Source organism: Castanea sativa, chromosome 7 (genome assembly GCF_040712315.1).
Source record: "Castanea sativa cultivar Marrone di Chiusa Pesio chromosome 7, ASM4071231v1".
NCBI lineage: Eukaryota > Viridiplantae > Streptophyta > Magnoliopsida > Fagales > Fagaceae > Castanea > Castanea sativa.
Window position 1 is genome coordinate 18,326,914 of NC_134019.1, and position 20,770 is coordinate 18,347,683.

Consider the following 20,770-nt stretch of genomic DNA (forward strand, 5'->3'; position numbering starts at 1 on the left):
CAAGTGCTTGGGACAGGCCGTAAGGTTGGTCGCATGTTTGAGGTTCATGACTTGAAGATTCCTTCACAAGTTGTTTCTGCAGTTGCTACCACTGCCACCCCCTCACCTGATCTATGGCATGCTCGTCTTAGTCATCCATCCTTATCTCGTCTTCAGTTGTTAGCTTCTCAAGGTTATTTAGGTTCAGTTCAGTTTCAAAAATTTGATTGTACTTCTTGTCATTTTGGCAAACAAACAAAATTGCCCTTTAATAATAGTGACTCCTTTTCTTCTGCACCTTTTGATCTTATTCATTCTGATATTTGGGTTCCTGCACCTATTCCCACTGAGGGGGGATCAAAATATTTTGTCATATTTGAGGATGATTTTTCTTGATATACTTGGATTTATCTGCTTCACCATAGGTTTGAACTTGTGTCTATTTACCAAACATTTCATAAAATGATTGAAACACGGTTCAATTGCACTGTCAAAGTCTTTCGATCAGATAATGCTCAAGAATATCATGCTAAATCTTTCCTATCCTTTTGAGATAGTCATGGTACCCTTCCTCAGCAATCTTGTCCTTACACCTCTCAACAAAATGGTCGTGCAGAACAAAAACATCGTCACATTCTTGATGTTGTCCGTACCCTTCTCATTTCTACCTCTCTTCCTGAGCGCTTTTGGGGTGAGGCCGCACTCACTGCTGTGTACACCATTAATCGTATTCCTTTACCAACTATACATAACAAATCATCATTCGAGCTTCTCTATGGTCAAACTCCTGACTACTCCTCTCTTTGGGTTTTTAGTTGTGCTTGCTTTGTCTCTCTTCCTCCTCATGAACGAACAAAGCTCCAGCCTCGTGCTCGTCTTTGTTGTTTCCTTATTTATGGTGTATCTCAAAAGGGGTTCGCTGCTATGATCCTATTTCTCATCGCCTTCGTGTCTCCCGTTATGTTGAGTTTTGGGAATATCGTCCATTCACGAGTCTTTAGCAGTTTCTTGCATCCTCTTCCTCAGAGTCTTCCATTTTTACCGATCTTTTCCTCCCTTTCTATCCTGAACTTGTGGAGGATTCTTCGACATCGGCTGCCTTTCCAGACGTCTTAGCTCTGGTTCCATCCCCGGCATATGACCCACCTGTCTTGGATCCTGTGGCACCACCCTCTCCTGAGTTTCCTGTTGGTCCTAAACTTCGTCATTCCACCCGAGTAAGCATTCCTCCTCCTTATCTCACTGATTATCACTGCTCTTTTGCTCTTGCCACCCTCTATGAACCTCACACGTATCGTGAGGCCCATACTGACCCTGTTTGTCAGCAAGCTATGAACGAAGAACTAGATACCCTTCATAAGAATCACACTTGGGATATGGTTGATTTGCCTCCTGGTCAGTTTGTAGGTGGGTTTACAAGATCAAGATCAAGGCTGATGGATCTGTTGAACGATACAAGGCTCGCCTCATTGGCAAGGGCTTACTCAGGAGTATGGCATTGACTATGAGGAAACATTTGCTCCTGTTGCTTGCCTTACATCTGTTAGATGTCTTATTGCTGTGGGTGCTGTTCGTTGTTGGCCTCTTTATCAAATGGATTTAAAGAATGCTTTCCTCAATGGAGACCTCCAAGAAGAAGTGTACATGTAACCACCCTTGGCTATCCACACTCAGGCAGTCAAGTTTGTCGCCTTCGTCGTGCTCTTTATGGCCTCAAGCAAACTTCTCGAGCTTGGTTTGAAAAGTTTAGCTCAGTTGTTGCTCAGCAGGGTTTCACTTCGAGTCCTCATGACACTGCTCTCTTTGTCCAAAGATCCTTTGTTGGTATCACTCTTATTCTTCTTTGTGTTGATGATATGATTATTACTGGAGATGATTCTGCAGGTATCCGCTCTCTTCAGCACTTCCTCGGTCAACATTTTGAGATGAAAGACTTAGGCATTCTCAGTTATTTTCTTGGGCTTGAGGTTACCTCCTCCTCTGATGGATACTATCTTTCCCAAGCTAAATATGCTTCTGATCTGCTCTCCAAAGCCGGTATCACCGACAACAAGACTGTTTCCACTCCCTTGGAGTACAATGCAAAGCTCACACCCTTGGATGGTGAACCTATATCTGATGCTACTCGCTATCGTTAGTTGGTTGGTAGTCTGATCTATCTCACTATTACTCGTCCGAATATCTCATATGCCGTGGGTATGGTTAGTAAGTTCATGGATGCCCCTTGTTTTGTCCACTATGCTGCAGTTCTTCGGATTCTTCGATATGTCAAGGGCACACTTTATCATGGTCTCCACTACTCCTCTCGGTTTTCTCTCGAGCTTCATGCTTATTTAGATGCAGACTGGGCAGGTGATCTGACTGATCGATACTTTATCATAGGTTTCTGTTTCTTGTTGGGTACTTCTCTTGTCTCATGGCGTAGCAAGAAGTAGGATGTGGTTTCTCGTTCTAGTACTGAGGCTGAGTATCGTGCCCTTACTGACACCACCTGCGAGCTTGTCTGGCTTCGCTAGCTCTTGGCTGACATGGATGCACCACAACCCATTGCCACTCCTCTTTATTGTGACAATCGTAGTGCTATCTACATTGCTCATAATAATGTCTTCCATGAACACACCAAGCACATTGAGATTGATTGCCACATCACTCGCCAGCATCTTAAGAAAGGAAATCTCAAGTTGTTCTACATCTCCTCTGCTGACTAGCCTGCTGATATCTTCACCAAGACTCACCCGCCAGGTCGTCTTCAAGACCTTATATCCAAACTCCAGTTGGCTTCCTCCTTGCCACCTCGAGTTTGAGGGGGGATGTTAGTGTATAGCTTAGACTAGTTTAGGCCATTGGGCTTAGCCCAATATACTGTACTTGTAGTTCACTCATATTACTTGTGCTTCACTCATATTACTTGTACTGCACACATACCTAACGTATATAAGGCTCTCTATTGTACATTGTTATACACACAGAATATACAGATTATTCAGTCTGTCTCTCTCACTTTATATTCTTAACACTATCATCTCTCTTATTTTTCTTTTACACATTTCAATATGTCGAGTTGTTGCTGCACCCTTTGTGAAAATTTCATAAACAGAGTGCATTAATTCGTTACGACGTGAAGTCACCGACAACTCATCATTTGCATTTGTTGGTTTTACATGATCACATAAAACACTATCTTTCTTTGCATCTTTTGTCCATCTTTTCAAAATATACTGAACAGGCAGATCTGTGACATTTTTCACAATAAGTATTCGCAAAACATGTCGACATAGTAACCCCAATGTTTCAAACATTTTACAACTACATGTCACAGTATTATTCGAGGAGTTATATTGGATAACACGAACCCTTCGACCACGTCTTTCGATAACTTCATAGGTAAAAGACTCTCCATCAGAATACACATCTTGGTGTGTGACCCCCAAGGTAGAAGCAATTTCTAACTTAAATCTTTTGAAAAATGTATGAGTATAAACAGATAATGCATGTTCCAAAAGTCCACAATTCTTGACTATTTGAGAAGATGTACCTTGTTTGCAACGAAAATCTTCTTCTAACTCTTCCACCCGCATATTTTTTGAAGCTTTCTCATACTCGTGTACAAATTCTGTTAGCCTCATTGTTTTGCATGCCATATGTGGAAAAACATTATTTACACTCTCACTTCTTGATGAAGCTTTCATTCTAACAGAGAAAATGTTATGACTAAAAACTGAACACCACCTTTCCCGATTTTCATATAAAGTGTTAAGCCACTTATTGCCCACTAAATTGTAATCTCTAAGTAAGGTATCCCAAGAAGACTCAAACTTTGATTCAGTCTCACAATTATAAAGAATCTTATTGAATCTACTCTTGAATTCAGGAATCCCATAATGCCTTGGTAAATTTTCTGCAGCATTTTTTGAGATTTGCCATAAGCACAAGTGATGACATGTATCAGGAAACACAACTCTTATAGCATTCTTCATTGCTTGACATTGGTCAGTAAAAATTGTCTTTGGTTGACACATTATGTTTCAAACAACCAAGTAAAAGAAACAATTGTTTCATCCAATAAAAATGCACAGCCAAAAAGTACATTTTTCCAATGATGGTTGACACTTATAAATGGGGCACATATCATATTATACTTGTTAGTTTGATATGTAGTGTCAAAATATATAACATCCCCAAAAGAGTTATAATCAATCCTTGATCTGCCATCTCTCCAAAAAAAATTTGTCATTCAATTTTCTTGATCAACTTGAATTGTATAAAAAAACATAAGGTCTTCTTCTTGCTTCTGTTTAAAGTGGTTTACTAAACTTTGAGCATCTCCAGCCTTAACATTAATTAACTTCTGCTTGTTCACCACATTATAGCAATCTCGTTTTATAAATCCAACATTTTCAAACCCTCCAGCTTCCTCAACTAAATAGGAATATGCGCTTATTGTTCTTATACCCGCTTCCTTGGAAGTTTTTATAACACCTAACTGAGCATCAGTTATTTTTTGATTCGACCTTAGAAATGGCCTTTCTTCTGGCTTTGCAAGCTCATGATTATGAGTAGGGTTGAAGTGAGTAACCTTCCACTCACCATTTGTCACTGTAAACCGGATACTAGCTTCACAACCGGTCCTAGTTTGTAATTTTTTGAACTTCTTATCATCCAAATTGTCACTATCTCATGGGAATCCTTCTTTTGAACACATAATCTCATTGTCTTACAACATTTTTTGCATATCTGATTTTTTCTTTCCAAACACTGAACCCAATTCAAATGGCATAGTCATTGTACAATTTATATGCTTCATCCTCATTATGCACCACCATTCCAAGCAAAGTTTCAACATCTTCAACACCTTCCTCATTGACTCTAATATCTATGATTAAAAACACCACAACATTCAAATGCATCGGCAACAACAACAATAAAATGCCAAAAAAAAAAAAAAAAAAAACAGAGGAACCCAACAACGTTATAATACTGAACCTAAGGGGGTCTCAATTAAAGACTCATTCTAAAATAAAAGACCTACAATCTAGAGTTAAAAACAAGGGCTCATAGTCAGGAAAACTAAATAGAAAGAAAATAAAAATAAAAATAGAAATTTCATTCTTTTAAAACTTTTTTTTATCTTGGACTTTTTATCAAACATGTAGAAGGCACTGTATTATAAACTACATAGAGACAGAATAGAGTAAGAAAATAAGACTTTGAAGAGTGAAATGAGACTTTGTGACATACCTTGATCAGCCATGGTTAGTTGCGATGGTGAGCATTGGATTGCAGCCACTTCAGTCATAGGGGAAAAGAGGGAAACAAGCAAGAAAAAAAAGTCCAAGAACAAAGTTAGTTCAAAATCTCATAAAGCTTGTTCATGCAAAAATAAATTTCTTCAATGATGCAGGGAGGTGGAGAGAAGAGAGCTGGGCGGTGAGCAAAAAATTTGGGCGGTGAATAACTGATGCTGAGAAGTGAAAGTGTATTTCACGTTTTTATGTTTTGAATGGCTGAAGTGGTGTGTTGCTGACTCAGCTTTTCTTTTAATACATGGCTGCATTTTATTGGTCCACATCAATAGGAGGACCACGTCACTCCTCCACCCGGAGGAGCAAATAATTTCTCTCCACACACAATCACCAACTTCATTAAGACACAACCACTAGGCCCACTGCCCCACACGGTATCCCACTCACTGCACATGTACAGTGAATACTTTATTTTATTTTATTAATTATTATAAATTATTATTCTAGTTGATAATCTGATATATATCCTATCAACTCATTTGTATAATAATGATACTAGTTTATTGAATTATGTAATAAATTTATTTTATTTGTGCAAGTTTAAAATTTAAATACCTTAAAAAAAAGTTTAAAATTTAAATACAAAAACTTAATTAGTAATTTTATATTTCAAAAACCCAAAAAAATAAAATTTAAATAAGAACACAATATTTAAAAAACATTATTTAATTGATATTTAAATATATAAAAAAGACCTAATTAAAAATTTTTTGGTCCCTAAACTTGTTGAATCGGCACATAGATGCTAAAGCCAAGGTCTATTTTTCCTTTTATCATTCATTCCTATCTATGCGTCTCCCGAACCCCCAAATATTTTATCTTGCTTTACATCGTTGTCATTTTAAACTTATAAGTTTGGGCTACATATATTTTTTATCAAAAAATCACCGCCACTGACCACAAACAGAAACGATGATGAAGGTTGTGTGGCAGTATTGGGGGCCATACTTGTTGAAGATTTTTGGCTTGATTTGAAGTTCCACATCTCCTCCATCTATATACATCTAATTTTAAAAACATAACCTCCCCCATAGTTAATACAATTCCTAACAGTGAAGAAACATAACTCATTTATAAGTCAAATGCCAAATTACATGACACATAAAATGACTAAATAAAAAATTTATTTTTACAAAAAAGATCCAACCTTCAAAAACAGAACTCACAAGACAAATGCAATTTACAAGTCACACTTAATATGACTTGACAAATACAGAACTTTTTCAAATGACTTTTACTTTTCTAATGTTTGCCTTTTGACTGGTTACATGGAAAAGGCATACACCAATTTATTGCACCACACCATATTTTAATTTATCAAATGATACCTAGTCAAATTATGCATATCTCACCACACCATATTTTAATTTATCAAATTATACCTAGTCAAATTATGCATATACTTGAGCATGAAGGCGAGGAGTGAGATAGACTTCAAGTGGGGTAGCTTTCGGGTTTGTAAGTCCACCTTTCTCTGTCATGTCCACAGGTTCATCTGATGGGCTTGAAATTTCAAAAGCATGCAACAAAGTAGCAAGTGTGAGTTGCATAACTTGCAAGGCAAATGAGATCCCGGGGCATATTCTTCTACCACTTCCAAATGGTATCAATTCAAAATTTTGGCCTCTAACATTAACATCCTTGTGAGTTGTAAGAAATCTTTCAGGTCGAAATTCACTAGGATCCACCCACACATTTGGGTCTCGATGGAGTTTCAGAAGATTAACAAGAAGTCGTGTGCCTGCTGGGACGTGGTAACCAACCAAGGTACAATCTTCCATTGACTCGTGTGGCAATAGGAGTGGTACAGCAGGATATAAGCGCATTGTTTCTTTGAGGATAGCTTGGAGATATACCAAATTTTTCATATCTGATTCCTTCACTTGCCTTTGTCTACCGACATAGATGTCTAATTCTTCCTGGACTTTTGTTAAGGTCTCAGGATTTTTGAGAAGTAAAGAAAGAGCCCATGTCAATGTTATTGTTGATGTATCTGAAGCCGCTACGATAAGGGCCTACAAAAGTAACATAATATGAATTGGAAGTTAGAATGTTAGCTGGTCGGCTAAAGCTTTAAGCTTTCTATGGTCCAAGAATCAAATTTAGTAGTAGCAAGAATTCAGATTGCATTTAGAATTCAAAACTTAACGCTATTTGATTATATATGGCTTAATATTCGACAAGAAAATGACATGCCTTCAAGTTCAGGATTTAAATAAACCATTATGCACAAGATAATTATCATGAAATTGTTTGAACCTTTTAATTCTGCAACATGAAGTTCCAGATCCACGTTGAATTTTATGTGAGATAGACGTGATAAATGCTTCTTACATGGGGAATATAAATGTTCAGCACCACTTTTTGTGATGTATTTATGCTTCATTAATTGTGGTAAGCTATGTGTCTAATTTTATTTTATTTTATTTTAAACTTCAATTATTTTATTAAAAAAACTAAAAACAATACATAGTAAGTTGTAATTCGTAAAATATAAAATGGAATATAAAAAATAGTTCAAAAAATTTGTATTTCTAATATAGGCCATGTGTTTTCTATCTAAGAAATTTAATTGTCTTCTTCTCCTCTTGCTAGGAGCTTTTCTTTTCTCACGTAGAGTGAGACTCTTTTTCTTTCTATCCTACAGTGTGGGTCACAGAACAAACTTTCCTCAACCGCTAGGTGTAGGTTTTTGTCTTTTCATCATCGTTTTTACTTTTCCTTCCTTAACATGGACTCGGAGTTTATTGCACGTTTACAAAAGATTAAGTTGACCCAGATGAAGATGAAGTGATTACAGTATGTGCCGAAAATTGGGAGAAAACACTAGAGGACTATTCACTTAGTCTAGTGGGAAGATGCCATACGACTAAAAATATAAATTTTAGAGCTGCAAAAAACCTTCTCAGGTCTGTATGGAAGATGGGGAAGGATATGACGATTACAGAGGTGGGGGATGGGCTGTTCCAATTTATGTTTGCGATAGAGAGCCAACTGAAGTGGGTTTTAAATAATGGACCGTGGAGTTTCAAGAATCATATCCTATTGTTGTGATGGTGAGAAAAAGGAATGACTGCCTTCTAGGTGAGCTTCAAAACAATTTTCATTTGGGTGCAAGTATGGGGGTTGCCTTTCGACTTGATCAATGAGGAAGCTAGGACAGACATTGGAAGGGGAATTGGGAGAGTCATCGAGGTCGATTGCAAAGCCATAGTAGCGGACCAAGTTAAATTCCTACGTGTCAGATCTAGAGTTGACATGCCGCTGGACAAACCAATTTGTCGTGGGCACTAGTCCTTAGCCCGGAGGGAGAAACGGTGTGGGTGGATTTCCAATATGAAAGGTTGCTGGGATTGTGTTTTCGGTGTGGACTGCTGGGGCATGAAGCAAAGGTGTGTTCAGGTCTGGGTGTTAGAGAGGGGGAAGAGCTGCCTTATGGAGATTGGCTACGGGTTGGGGGTCGAAGGTAGAGAGAGCATCCAAGAAAGGAGGCACTAAGCCCACCCCGTCGGCAGCCAACGGACCACCAACCTCCACGGACAACTGATTCACCAGTGATGGCTCCTACTGGGTCCGTTACAAGCATGGAAAGGGATAATAATGACGGGGTTACAGACTCAATAATGGCACTCAATGCATGACACAGTCACAGCATGATCAAACAAACCATTATGGAGGATATAAATCCAGATTTTATGGAGAGAATTACTCTAGAAGTTATGAGGGAAATAAAACCAGATAATAATGAGCTCTTAAACGGAAAGGAACTAAATAGGAAGGAGAAAAACGTGGAATTACAGGTTGAGGAGTTTATTACGGTTCCGATAACATATGTGGGCAATATGAGAAATTCAGGAACTAATTCTCAAAGTGAAACCCTAGCTTCACACATTTATGAGGAGAAATCACGTGCTCCAACTCAAACCTCACGACCAAAGACTCCTAAGTGGACTAAAATTGCTAGGGAAGCCTCATCAAACACTACAACACCCACGAGTAGATTAGAAACAAGCAAGAAAAGATCACAGGAGGGGGAAGCACATGATGGGTCCAGGACAAAATCAAGGGCAGCGGCAAAAAATGTTGAAATTAAAACAGTGGAGGCGGATGATTAGCCCCATCGAGCTTAATGATCGTCCTAAGTTGGAATTGTCGGGAGCTTGGGAACCTACGTGTAGGCATTGTACTCTCTCATTTGGTGAGAGGAAAAGCTCCCAATATTTTGTTTCTTATGGAGGCAAAATAGACAGTTGAAGAGATGAAAACTATTCAAGCCGATTTACACTATGATTCTATGCTAGCAGTCCCATGTGTCTGTAGAGTGGGTGGCCTTGCAATGATGTGGAAGGTAGGTGTTGATTTACATGTTTAAAATTTTTCTTTGAATCATATTGACGCTCGAATCATGAATAATTCACCTACACCTTAGAGAATAACAGGTTTTTTTGGAAGACCAGAGGCACATCGAAATTTCATGTCGTAGCTGTGTGTGGGTGACTACAACGAGATATTGTCATTAGAGGAAAAGCAAGGGTGCCTCCCACAACCACCCAGGCCATTAGAGGATTTTTGCCAAGCACTATTAAATTGTGGGTCGAGTGATCTTGGCTTCATTGGAAACATATTTACCTGGAGGAATGGGAGACCGGGAAGGGCTTTTGTTCAAGAGAGGTTGGATCGGGCATGTGCAAATACTGAATGGAGGGAAATCTATCCTTTTGCAAGAGTGCATCATCTCCATGCGGCATATTCTAATCATGAGCCAATTTTGATTACCACACAGGAAGTCACACAGATTACAAGAAGGAGACGAAACCCAAAAAGGTTTGAAGAGAGGTGGGCATCAGATCCGACTTGTGAGGGGTTGATCTGAGAGGCATGGGAAGGAGTGAACCTCACGAGTAGCCCCATGTACCAATTATTTGAAAAAATAAAAGCTTGCCGCATGGCTTTGGTGAGGTGGAGCCGAACTTTGGGCAATTCTAAGGAGTAAATTGAGTTGAAGTATATAGAATTGGAAGCACTAACCTCTATGAACCTAGCCCAAAACCAAGACCAGATTCACAAAGTTCGAGATGAGATCAATTGTTTGCTCTTACAGGATGAATTGTTTTGGAGGCAACGATCTAGGGCTATTTGGCTTCCTGTTGAAGACAAAAATACAAGATATTTTCACCAGAGAGCCGACCAACAAAGAAGAAAGAACCATATCCATGGATTCCTGGATGAGCATGAACAATGGCGTACAATAGATGCTGACATAACCAGATTGGTTGAAAATTATTTTCAGAATTTGTTCACAACATCAAACCCAACAAATTTGGTGTCGGTCTTGGACTTGGTGGATAAGGTGGTCCATCTAGATATGAACCATACACTCCTTCAACCTATACACCAGAAGAGGTTAGAAAGACTAGCATGCACCCCTCAAAATCTCTAGGTCCCGATGGTATGTCTCCATTATTTTTTCAAAAATTTTGGCATGTAGTAGGTAATGATGTCACACGTGCTGTTTTATCTATTCTACATTCAGGTCATTTTCTGCATAAGATGAATTACACACACATTGTCCTTATTCCAAAAGTAAATGAGCCCAAAAATGTATCTAATTACCGGCCTATAAGTTTAAGAAATGTTGTATCCAGAATTGTCTCTAAAGTGATAGCTAATCGCTTGAAATTAATTCTACCCAATGTAATATCGGATTCACAAAGTGCTTTTGTTCCTAATCGGTTGATAAATGATAATACAATTATAGCTTTTGAGGTGTTACACAGGATGAGGATTAAAAGAATAGGAAAGGAAGGGTAGATGGCAATCAAACTGGATATCAGCAAAGCATATGACCGGGTTGAGTGGTCTTTCCTCTGGCAAATCATGCTAAAATTGGGTTTTGATGGAAGGTGGGTGCAATTGGCTATGGCGACTATTCATACAGCAACATACTCGGTGCTCATAAATGGAGAACCAAAGGGTACATCTCACACTCACGGGGCTTAAAACAAGTAGACCCCCTATCCCCTTATCTATTTTTACTATGTGTGGAGGGCCTCTCATCCCTTATTAGAAAGGCCGTGGAGACAAAACACCTACATGGGATTTTATTTAGTAAAAATGGAGTATGCATTTCTCACTTGTTGTTTGCAAATGATAGCTTCATCTTTTGCCAAGTCACAATGAAGAAGGGGTAGCACCTTATAAATAATCTTGGGAGGTATGAAGCTGCTTCGAGAAGACACAAAACATCCATCTTCTTTAGCAGAAATACAAGGGATTCGGTTAAGGCAGAATTCCAAGCATTATTGCTATGCAAAATTATGGAAGATTGTGAACCATACCTAGGCTTGCCCATGACCATAGGAAAATCAAAGGTCAACACTTTCAAAGGCCTACAAGAGAAAATTACAAAGAAAGGGATAAGGGTGGAAGGAGAAATTTATTTCAAAGGTTGGAAGGGAGATACTAATCAAAACAGTGGCCCAAGCCATTTTCACATACACTATGGGAATCTTCAAAATCCCAAATGCCTTATGTGACCCTCTAAACTCTACATTAGCTAAATATTGGTGGGGTCAAACAAAAGATGAAAAGAAAATTCATTGGATCAATTGGTAAAAGCTTTGCAGCCCAAAAGCAAGAGGAGGAATGGGGTTTCGAGACATACAAGTGTTCAACTTAGCCTTGCTAGCAAAACAAGCATGGCTTTTTATCCATAACAGTCACTCACTGTTCTATTGGGTGTACAAATCAAGGCATTTCCCAAACTTCTCTTTTATGGATGTTGAGTTGGGAAATAACCCATCCTATGTATGGAGGAGCTTGCAGCAAGAAACATCATATGTGAAGGGTCCAAATGGATAGTGGGAGATGGTTGAACTATCGGCGTCACTACACACAACTGACTCTCTCATGAACCGGTTTTTCTGGGTGAACAACAGCAGGGGCTGATGGTTAAGGACCTGATAGATGGACACAGGAAACAATGGGATAGGGAGAAAATTTTCGACCTCTTTACACACAGGACAAGGATGGAGATTCTTGCTACTCCACTGCAACAAGATGGGAGCCGAGACACCCTGATATGGAAAGTGACAAAATCAGGGGTTTTCTCGGTGAAGTCTGCTTACAAGGTAGCTATAAGGATAAGGGTCACCTTTCGGGTTGAGCACTCAGCAGTCAGAAGAGACGGAACATTTTGGAGGAAGTTGTGGCGGTTGAACGTGCCACCAAAGGTCCGTATGTTCCTCTAGAGGGCATGCTCAAACATATGGCCAGCCAGAGAGAATTTAAACAGGAAAAGAGTGCAGGTAGACCCCATGTGTGGTATGTGCTGTCAGAAGCCCGAATCAGTTGGACACCTATTGTGGGAATGCCCCCTAGCAAGGAACGTATGGGCTTATTGCAATGGAAGAATTCAGGAATGCCCAAATACAGACTATAATTTCTTTATGCTTCTCCAAAGGATGGTGAATAAATTAGAAGTGCATGACGTGGAAAAGTGGGTAGTCACGGCTTGGGCAACTTGGAAGGCGAGGAACAAATATTACTTTGAACCGGTCCAACTCTATCCAAGAGACATACTGAGGGGGGCAAACGGTTTCTTGCAAGAATACCAAAGATTCATGCAGGCACAGCAACAGGACAGAAAGGCCGAGGGTCAACAATGAAGCTTATAAAGGGCCGACTGCTATGTATCAATATTTGATCATTTTTTTTTATGTTCTTTTTATCCCCTGTTTTCGGATTAAAACAGGGTATATATTTCCCTTGTACTTACAGTTTTTACTAAATAAAAGTTTCTACCTATTTTACCTCAAAAAAAGAGAAAAAAGAAATTTAATTGTTACTCTTCGAAGTCAATACAAATTCAATAGAGCAGTATTTATTACAAAAATTATTTTATACAATTTTGCAAACACGAAAAAAGGTTATAAATTCAGTATGAAGTAATAGGGTTATCAAAAGCTTACCAAGCATGTAGCTTTGACGATTGTATCAACATCATAACTGGAAGTCTCATCATCATCAGTGACAATGGATAGCAATACATCCATAAAATCTTGGTGTTCTTTCACCCCACCAGAAATTTTCCTTTGCTTATGCTCCTTTAGCCATTCTTCAATCACATCATCCAATTCTTTTGCAGTTTTCTTCATGGCTTTCTTGCTCCCCCCCACGTCAAACCACCTTAGATACGGTAGTGCTTCTGAGACCACAAACTCTCCACTCAATTCTGCAAACTCTCTCAATGCCTTTAGACACTGATCATTTCTATCATTCTCAACGCTGGTCGTAGCCTTACCAAATCTTTGTCCAACAACCATCCTACATATAACGTTTAGGACTGTGTACCCAAGCCATCTCTCCATCTCCAATAACACCTTGTTGTTCTTGACCAATAGCTTATAGATCTCTTTTATAGAATCATTTACCTCAGCTTCTCGAATGTGTTTGAGCGTTTCAAGGCGATAGTTTGAGAGGACCTCCAGCGTGGCCATTTTTTTCACTTGGCGCCAGTAGGGACCATAAGGGCTGAACCCAATCATGGCATAGTTGTAGCCCAAGATTTCTTGAGCTGAACTTTTAGGACGGTTGGCAAAGGCTTTATCATTGGTAGTAAAACACTCTTTGGCTATCTCCCAACTGCTTACTACTATTGTTCGATGCACACCCAACCAAATTGTGAAGATTGGTCCATACTTTTCACCCATGTTACCCAAGGCTATATGAGCCGGTGTTGACCCTCCGAACTGGTGGAGGTGGCCAATCAAAGGCCAAGCCCCACTAGCTTCAGGTAGAACTTTATCTTTACTAGCAGTTCTTTGAACCCTTCTTGATATCCATATTAGAAAGAATATGAACATGAAAATGGTGACTATGCTAGCCATAGAATTTGTGAAGAATGGGAAAGAGAAGAGCATGGTTGATGTTTCTGGCGAGTGACAATTAATGGTTTTGTGGTAGAATATATATAGCCCAAACTAGAAACGAGGTGGTTCTTAGTTCTTACAAGATACGTGGTAAGCAATAAATTCGTATTGTCATTCGGAGGACAGGCATACGTGAACGCCGATTTAAAATGTTGTCTCTCTACCCTTTGTAATCCGCCGGCAATCTTTGAGTGTGTGCGTGTGAGAGAGAGAGAGAGAGAGAAAGAAAGAGAGCATCTGGTCTGGTCTGTTTTGGAGTGGTAGAAAAGAAAAGTAAAGTGAAGATAGAGATAAGGGAAAGAAAAGTGAAGATAGAGATAAGGGAAAGAACTGCGTACGTGGAGAAAAAAAAGGAAAAAAATATAGAAACATGTGGATGAAAAATAAAATAAAGAGACAAAGAGAAAATAAAATAAAGAATAAGAAATTAAAATTAAGAAATACAATTACAATATTTTTATAATAAATTTTAAGTGGTAGGTTGTTACTAGTTAATATTAGTGAGAAAAAAAAATTAATTTAAGCAGTGTGTTCAAATTAAAATTAGTAACAACTTACTACATATTAATTGTTGTGAAAATATTACAAAAATGTTTAGAACATAACACTTTTGTTAAAATTAGACAACTCTACGACTCATTATATCATTGCCACAAGTGCTCTACTAAATTTGTTATAAAAAAAAACATATCATCCGAAAATTTTAAAATATTATCATTAGGAGATTTAATAAATATAGTTGTTGAGAATTTGAAAATTATATAATGAATGAAGGAAGAACAGCTCCTTTAAACTCGTTCTTAAACATTCCTTGGTAAGCATACTTATGAAAAACAATCTCATGTAAGGGGTATTTCCACAATGGTTTAGGTATATCATTTGGCTATTGATGATGCCGAAAAATCACCAATAAGCTGCACGCACTCCCAAATCGAAACAATACCTTCAAAATGAAAAGAGAAAAGACCTAATAGAGAGCACTGGTGTGGTATCAGCCAAAAACCCTCTGAAGGTCAAGTTAGAGCTTTTATTTCAATCTTAGAGTGCCAGAGTTGAGTCAATAATGTGTACCTTAATTTACGAGGGTTTTAAGGTATTTATAGCAGCGTAGGGTTAACCCCCCGTGCCTTGACTATGAAATCCTTTCCTTATAGAATTAGAACTCTTTCCTATTACACACCTTTTAGAATTCCTTTGATCAAGGCCTAAACGTGTGACGCAAGAATTCTTCTTATATACGTTCGCGTGGAGATCAAGCAAAGCCACATCAGACTTAATCGAAAAAGTGTGAATCCTATATAGGAATTCTTGGAACCAATGTCTATTGCGTTGTATCTGTCCATCCACTGTGGATCCGAACTCCTTGGTTGTCGACCATCAATCTGTCACCCACGTATTGTCACATCCAGCCACGTGGATCCGTCATGTTCATTTTTATTCCCCTTCAGTTGCCCCCTCATTCTATGAGACCGTCAACTTTCCTCTGCGGTTTTATGGAATGACGGTTTGTTTTGACCCTTAACAGGCGTGTTTTGATGGACAGGTTGGAACAATGTCATAAATGTACCAGGGACACGTGGTGATACTCCACTGGTGGTTTGTTGGAATCGATGCGCCCCTTCGTTTACCGCGCTGTTCCCTCTATGTATACTGTCCATCCCTTTCATTTTTACACTTTGGAGAATTTTCCACTGATCAGAGCGCAACCGTCCACATTGTGTGATCCGTCGCCTTAAGAAGTTGAGATTTGTCGTACTTTCAGCTTGTTCGTCCCATTTCGTACCGTCTAGCTGTGAGTACTTTCTTTACTTAGTTTCTGTTTTTTATTTCGCATGTTAGTTCGTCGTCAGTATAGATCTAGAGTCTTATGTTTCCTTTACCCATCATCTGTAGGTGTCAGATGTCTAGTGAGGCGTCAAGTGGTCAGTCTTATGTCCGCGAGGGAGCGGGCTACAAAGAGGTGTTCCCGTCAGGTTAAGTAGACCAAGACACCTCTAGCGAGGAGAGGGAACTGTCAGCTAGCTCTCCTTCCCATGTGGAAGATGAACGGCAGGATGAGGACGGGTCAGAGTATGACTCGAATGATGACTTAGACGGTATAGATCTACCGATCCAGTCCGTCATAGGCCTTGATGGTTTCAGAGAATTCTTCATGCTCCCTTTGTGGACGGTGAATGACTTCATTTCTTCCATCAAGCAAGCGCATTTCAACACACTTAGGCAAAAGTACCAAATACTCGACACCATACCCATCCGTCTACCCTTTAAGTCAGAGAAATGTTACTACGACAGCCTTGAAGACGTCGGTGTTTACGAGCAAATGCTAAAAGCTGGCCCGCGCTTTCCTCTGAGTGCCTTACATCGTCTTCATCTTCAATACTTAGGTTTGGCCGTCACTCAGATATCACCAAATGCTTGGAGGGTTTTTCTGAGTGTTGAGGTCTTGTATGGTGTAATGTCTATTGGGGCGAGACGGTTAACAGTGGAAGAGTTCTTTCATTGTTACCATCCATCTGAGATTACCAAGTCGAAGGGCATGTATAGCTTTGTACTGAGGAGTCTGGTGCTTAGACTAGTGTCTGAGACCCCAGACTCCAATCGTAACTAGAAGGGTCGATACTTCTTTCTTCAGGGAGACAACTGGATGAGTTGTCCTGGTGATCATGAATACATGCCAGTAGATAAAACTTGGGGGATAATGCCTCCGTCCGGTATAAGCTCGTCTTATAAGTTTTTTTGTTGTTTTTTTTTTTTTTTCGTAATTATTCTTAACCGTTCACTTTTTCAGCGAGGGACCGTCCACCTCTTACCACAAAGCAATTCGGTTTCTTGGAAAAAATCTTCCAAACCACTAAATTGTCGGAGATGACTTGGATAAAGCTCGTCACCTTGGACACGCTGCATTGGTACTGTGACGGTCCAGAACCTTCAATTGCAGCCCGTCGATACGACTCAGGAGTGCGCAAACGTAAGTCTTTTATCCTTCCACTGCTACTTTAACTTATACCATTATTTTTTACCGTCTTCTTTTGCAGAAATGAACGATGCCAGGAGAAGGGCCATTATCAAACAGCAGGCAGTTAAGAAAAAGTAAGGGGGTGACCTTCCTCCCAAGACGGGTCCATCTCTTCCATCTGCAAAGAGACCTTCAACTGAAAAGTTGAACCGTCATAGTAAGAAACAAAGACTGTGACGGGATTACCTGCCAGTCAAGGGTCCGGCGTGGTAAGGTTACCCTCCTGGCTGGGAATAGGTAAGGGCAAAGGTCTGATGACCAATCTTGACCTCGTCAAGGAGAAACTGCCCGTCCTACTTCGGGAAGATCCCCAGAAATCACCCGCCCTACTTTGGGAAAATTCTTGATTAACGATTCTTGATCGATCGAGTCTATTCTTCGATCGATCGAGTCATGCAGAAATAGAACAGTAATTTCCTACAACTACTCGATTCCAAACTTACATTAAACCAAACTTTGAGCAAGTTTAGACTTGGATTAAATGTTTTGATCATGGTTTGCCAACATAATACATATTGAAGTTCTAATACATTAGTCCCTAAGGTCTTAGAACTTAACAGATCCCACCGAGAATGTTGAAGAAAAAGAAGAAAGAATAAAGAGAAGAAGGAAAAAGGAAAAAGGAAAAGGAGAAGAAGAAAGAAGGAGATGGTTTAGAGAAAAAGAAAGGGTTGGAGAGAGAAAAAGAAAGAAAGAGGGGGGTGGGGCTGGGTAGTTGTTAGTTTGATATAATAAAAAATTAAATAAATATTATTATTTAAATAAAATAGATGGTAGAATAGATAAATTGACGTGCGTGCTTTTGTAAAAGGAGTGTGTAAAATAGAAAATATATGTTTTTTTTTTGCAAAATAGAGAGAAATTTTACGTCCACTGATGTGGATGCTCTAAATAAAGATCGTGTAAAGTACGTTAAGGGCTAACATATATATATATATATATATATATATATATATATATATATATATATATATATATATATATTTGTTTCCTACTATTCATGCAAAGTTTGGTAATCATGTGATGTCCGATGGTGATCTCTTATTTTGGTGAAGTATGATAATTAGGAAGCAATTTATAACTATGGTCGAGCTTAATTTAATTAGTTGACACCTTTTGATGTTTTTATGGAGATCAGAGTTTAAATCATTCCACCATCAACTATCGAATTATAAAATTAAAAAAAAAAACCTACAATAGTGACATTGATTAAAATTTGAAGTACTATGTTTTGGGTGATGATTAATATTTCAAATTACTGTATTCTCATTCAGAGCAAGGAATTAGTACATGTAAATCACACATGCAAAAGAGAGAGAGAGAGAGAGAGAGAGAGAGAGAGAGATTTAATTTGTTATATTGTTTTTGACAAGTACATCAAAACTTTTAGATTATTGTTTTCAAAAAAGTCTTTGTTATTACCCGCTAATGCATTAAGAAGTGTAGACTTGCCACAACTAGAAGGAATCATTATAGCCAGAAGCTACCCAGGCGGGGTATAACTAGATAGACCTTGAAGGATTGATTTGGTACCACTTCTTCGATTGGAAACAGTCACACACAGATCCTACCATGTCAAGAAAACACCATCCGTTGGTTGAGTCCGAACCACCTTCATGTTTAAGGCACCTCCTTTGTTTTTGCTTGGCAGTCGATTAATGGTTTCCATTTCTAATATTGCAGTATTGATTTCTAGGTTTGTTTTAGGTTGAGAAGCCATGAATAGATTTAGAGTGAGATTGATTATTTATATATAGAGAGAGATTTAGTTTTTGGTAGTGTGGAGGGAAAGGCTAGTATATATCTGAACGGAGACACCACAAAAGTGACAAATATGAACAAATTTAGGAACATCAGTATTCCTAACAGCAAATCTAGTCTCAAATTTTGGTTTTTGCCTCAACAAAGAATAATTTGGTCTAATATGACCAACAACTCCACAAAGGTGACAGATAGGCACAAAAACAAATTTCTTTTGCATATTAGTAGTAGGTTTAGACTTAGGTTTAGAAACTTCAACGTCTACATTAGAAATTTTACCTTTGTCTAACCTAGCAAAATAAGCATTTTCTTTATTATTCCTCTTGAAATGAAGGATATAAACTTTTTTAGCTTTAGGCTTAAGAGAAACAAAAACACTTCTATTATCAACTGTAGACTTGACACTAGTTAACTTTTCAAGTTTGGCTTTAGACTCAACTAACTCTTATTCCAAGCTTTTCATCTTTTTATCTTGAGAGGAATTTTGATTTCTCAAAGATTCATTCTTTTTATTAGATTCATCTAATCTGACAATCAATTCCTCTTTTGCAAGATTAGCCAATTTTAACTCTTGTTTAAATTTTGTATAAATTTTCAAAGATTCAGATAATTTCTTACGAAAAGTTTCGCAAGCACCAAAAAGATCAACAAAAGCAATAGTGTCTTTTTTATTCAAATCAGCACAAAGATGAGCAGAAAGACACTTCAAATTATCCATGATAATAGGGATCAAGGATCAACTCTAGGTATAATAACCTAAATCAAGAGCCAACCAGCTCTGATACCAATTGTACAGTTTTAGACTCCTTAACACAAGTTGTTTAACCTAGTTATTTAGCCAAGTGATTACTTAGATAAATTTCACAGATCTAGGTTAGCGCAATAAAATCATATCATGTAAAGAAGCTGAAAATAAAGAACACAATGATATGATGACCAAGGAAAAACCAAACCGGTAAAAAACTTGGGGTGGATTTAACCTAGTTATCCTCAAGGTAAAACGAATCTACTATGAAAGATTTGAAGTTTGTAAAATAGAACTTAGACCACTAACATCCTATTGCTACCTCGTGTAGAAAACTAACTATCACGACCACATGACAGCTTCAAGTCCACAGACTATTTCTTTCCTTGATCTACAGCAACCACAAGTTCTCCTACTTGAGACTTTGAGACTCCAATCAAAGGTTTTGGATCTCCTTTAAGTTCTTTATGCGATAACTGAAACCGCCATCAAGTTCTTGATGCAAATCTTGATCTTGATAGCGCTATGTGTGTGTATGAAGGTAAACACTTCTCAAATCTCTCAAAAGATTCAACACATAACTCAACAAAGACTCTAGAGAGCTTTAGGGTACAAAACCCTAAATCTACAAAAGAGGCAATCTCTTCTCTCTCTAAAAATCCTTTTTAAAAACGTGCTTAGGGTTTCCTTTATATACTAAAAGAAGTAGATTTGAAATCCTAATCCTTAATGGGCTTGAACTGCTGTTTGGGCCGACTTAAAATTCTATAGATATGTGTTTCGATCGGTCGAGCTTGTTCTTCGATCGATCGAACCAGACAGTTTCTAAACTCTTCTTTTTGCAGCTTGTATATTCTTGAATTTTGACTTGTATCACCTTAAACATTGTTTAATAATACCTATAGACTTTAGGATTTATATTTAGACAAGTTTGTGTTCACAATTTGTCAATTGTTCTAAACTTTTAGAACGTAATAGATTAATATTTCAAATTACTATATTCTTATTCAGAGCAAGGAATTAGTACATGTAAATC

General features: G+C 38.3%; 1 protein-coding gene and 1 pseudogene across 1 annotated transcript; both read right to left on the minus strand.

The window, feature by feature from the left end:
• The window catches only part of LOC142644081 (uncharacterized), a 75,237-nt pseudogene that overhangs the window by 35,803 nt on the left and 18,664 nt on the right, over window positions 1-20,770 (minus strand).
• Window positions 6,336-14,540, minus strand: LOC142643080 (strychnine-10-hydroxylase-like). The gene is made up of 2 exons (XM_075817625.1): window positions 13,253-14,540; window positions 6,336-7,297 (listed from the first exon to the last, which is right to left on the minus strand). The coding sequence occupies exons 1-2, from the start codon at window positions 14,201-14,203 to the stop codon at window positions 6,674-6,676; spliced, it is 1,575 nt and encodes a 524-aa protein (XP_075673740.1). The 5' UTR covers window positions 14,204-14,540; the 3' UTR covers window positions 6,336-6,673.